The sequence below is a fragment of the Cynoglossus semilaevis genome, chromosome 1, assembly GCF_000523025.1.
Source record: "Cynoglossus semilaevis isolate Cse_v1.0 chromosome 1, Cse_v1.0, whole genome shotgun sequence".
Taxonomy (NCBI): Eukaryota; Metazoa; Chordata; class Actinopteri; order Pleuronectiformes; family Cynoglossidae; genus Cynoglossus; species Cynoglossus semilaevis.
Genome location: NC_024307.1, coordinates 1,436,348 through 1,439,757, shown reverse-complemented (window position 1 = coordinate 1,439,757; position 3,410 = coordinate 1,436,348). Strand labels below are relative to the sequence as shown.

General features: G+C 50.0%; 1 protein-coding gene across 1 annotated transcript in view; it reads right to left on the bottom strand.

The window, feature by feature from the left end:
- kif6 (kinesin family member 6) overlaps positions 1–3,410 on the bottom strand; it is a 26,523-nt gene that overhangs the window by 6,704 nt on the left and 16,409 nt on the right. Inside the window, exons 11-12 of the mRNA XM_025058932.1 lie at positions 450–552; positions 302–357 (exon numbers count right to left, since the gene is read on the bottom strand). Coding sequence (XP_024914700.1) covers positions 302–357; positions 450–552 — 159 coding nt within the window. The remainder of the gene's footprint in view (positions 1–301; positions 358–449; positions 553–3,410) is intronic.

Genomic DNA, 3,410 nt, shown 5'->3' with positions numbered 1-3,410 from the left:
ACCCCACCCCCCCCCCCCGACGCCCCGCGTGCCCCAGCCGTTACTACAGCCCGGTCCCAGCCGTTACTACAGACCAGTACCAGCTGTTAGCACTCGTGTCGGTGCAAAACAACTTCCTGTTAAAGACATTACCTAGAAGAGGGTGGGCAGTAAAACACCTGGAGGAGCGGGAAAAACCATGGAATGTGTTGAATAACATTTCTAATCTCCAGGGAAAACAAAGTTCCAAAAAGCTTCAACACAGGTGTGTGTGTGTGTGTGTGTGTGTGTGTGTGTGTGAGATGGTGTGTGTCAGTCTTACTGATTCTGGTTCTGGACTCACTCAGTCTGGACCCCAGTCCTTTGGCCTCAGCTGACCTGTCCAGGACAGAGTGGGTGAGAAGAAGAGAAGACCCCCCCCCCCCCCCCTCCCTCCCCCCAAAACCAACCAGCATCAACCAGACACTGACCTCTGTTTCAGGAGGTTCTTGTTGTCATCGATGGTCAGATGGTCATCATGGTCCTTCATGAAGGTCTCAAAGGCCTCCTGTTGACCCATGGACAGCTGTGGACCTGGGGACAGGACCAGTCCAGTTCAGGGACTCATGATGACATCACCAGACCCAGGGTCTTATAGACGGGGGGGGGGGGGGGGGGGCCCAACCCTAGGTCTGAGGACCAGTACCAGCCCTGGGTCGTGCGAGGTCAAACATTTTTTTTTATTTATTTACTTTCATTAACATCATTTATGAAGTTTACATTATTTTGAAGGAGACTGGAATGATGGTATGTCATCCGCCTGCCACCAGAGGGCGCTGGGTTTCATACCAGGTTTGAGCAGTTAGCACTGCGACCAGCGCAGGTTTCTACATCCCAATCTGGCAGCCAGATGTGAGCTCGACCCCCCACTGGCCCCCGCCCCCCAGGTTGAGTTGCCCCCTGCCTCCGACTAATTACCCTACACTGAGGCTATTAGACGGTCATTAGCAGCTGAGACAGAACATAAACACAGGCACAAACAGTCGTTCTCAACATGTCAGCATTACGTGCTTGGACGCCCCCAACTGGTGGTGGCAACTTGCCACATTTATAGCAACTACTGTACATAGTCTGGACCCAACATCCTGTTGCTTTTTAATGAGCTCTTCGTAGATGCTAACAAGACCTGGGACAAACTACGGCCCGTGGGCCAAATACGACCCACTGGGATTTCTAATCCGGCCCACCCAACACTAGTACACAATGACTATTTCTGTTGATGCCACTAGATGGCGACAGTCATTAGGTTTCCTCTTGTAAACTTTATGTAATTTATTTCACCAACATTCAGGTTCTGAACCTCATTTTGGCCCCAGAGTCAAAAGCGTTGGCGTCAGCTGTAGCTCCGAGAACCGTCCTCGGTTTCTACACTGCCCTCATGTGGTAGAAGTGTCCCAGAATATTCCAGAGCTACGTAGGAGCAGTGTGACGTCACACTACTTTGTTGTAAATTCATCTGTGGACTAATGAAATCACACAGACCTCCAGACAGTCTTGCTCGTTATTCCCGATCCTTCCAAACCAACCGCAGGGAAAACGGATTCAGCCGACTCAGCGAATGAGAGAAATCAAACTCCAGCAAAGAAATAAAGAACTGCAGTGACCTCTAATTTCATTACAAGAGGAACAATGTCTGAACCCCGCCGTACGCTGGGGCCCCCTTCAGGGGACAGGAAGATGCTGACTCGTGTCGACCGTCTCAGGTCGAGCAAACGAGTGTTAGAATCATCAGCATCTAATTACACGGCTGCAGTTATTTACGTTACGATCTTTATCTGCCTTCACGGCTCAGATGTCTCTGTAGCTGAAACACCTGGTCTCGTCATTAGCCGCGTTCTGACCGGGGCCAAACATCAGAACATCAGAACATCTGCAGTTCTACAAACGGACCAAACTACCGCCTCAGGAGAGTTTGTCTCCCCTGCAGACACCAGTCCAGCACCAGGACCTTTTATAAATCACCGTCAACTCCCGTTTGTCAGGTTGGATTTTAAATTTGCGAAGCCGAGAGTTCCGTAAAGAAAGACGGTCGGTGGAAAAAGACGAGTCATCCCAATGCCGTTCAGCTTTCCGTGGAAAGGTGGTCGTTGTCATCGTTACGTGTGCAGTTAATTTTCCGGGGACATCAGTTACCTACACGTCAACGTCCAGCGTGAGGACAGGAGACCAGCTCTGAATTAGGACGGAACAAACAGCTGCACTCAGTCGCTGCACGTACAGTTTGGTCGGACGTCTCCAAGTGGGTCACAGAAAATCAGCGGTCCAGATGTGAGATTCTCAGGATTTACCCCAGAACCCCCCCCCGGTGTTTTACACATTTGGTTCACGGAGACGGGAGTGGACCATTTCAGAGGATGTGAACTTTGTAACGCTGCTGACATCAGGAACGCATCATGAACTCAAATCTGTGACACTGAGAGACAATACCGTGTCAAACACAAGGCTCGTGGGCCGTATTCTGCCCGTCTAGTCACATTATGGAAGAAAAAAGTCATGTGACTTATGGACCAGGTTGGATGGGGGGGGGGGGTAAGACGATGGGTGTCAATACGGCCCGGGGTGAAGGTGAGTTTCTGACCTCTGACCTTCTCTCATCTTGGGATGAAAGATGCTGCGTTCAAGTACCAGGCTGTTGTGAACACCAGCCTTTCCCTGCTCCCTGGGGGGGGGGGGGGGGGGGGGTGGAGCTGTGGTGCGTCGGACTCACAGACAGGAAGTTCTCATGAATTATGAAGTGAACATTCCACAGTGACTGTGTAACTAAGGACAGATTTTCACTTTAAAACTCCACCGTGCTGGGACATTTATTCTCAGGAAATCAGGACACAAACAGTTTCCCATCAACCAATTAAATGCAACTTGTTGAATAATTACAGCAGCCACGGCTCATGTTGGGGGGGAGGGGGGGGAGGTGGCTGAGTCACCGTGTACAGCTGGTACCCTCCAAACCAGGGCTGGGCAAACTCTTTGGTTCAGCATTAGCTGGATGTGAATAAGAATCAACGAACAAGAATAAACCTAAACTTTCAAAGATAGTAATTTGGTACGTTTGATGTCGCCATCTAGTGGCATCAACACAAATTACAGTTGATTGGTTATAATGCATGAAACAGAAGGATTGACGTCAGTCTGTACCAGGGTTTGGCGGGCCGGATTAGAAAGCCCAGCAGGCCGTTTTTGGGCCCACGGGCCATAGTTTGATTTTTCCTGCATTTCATTAATTCATCGTTACATCAGCTGCTATTTCAGTTAATGCCAGGAGATGGCAGCAGACATCGTCCCTACGTTACAGATCTCTAACCACCGTAGTAGCACTAAACAACATGTGGTTGTGGATTAGGTCCAGATGAGGCCCATATGAGGTCCAGATGAGGTCCAGATGAGGTCCAGAT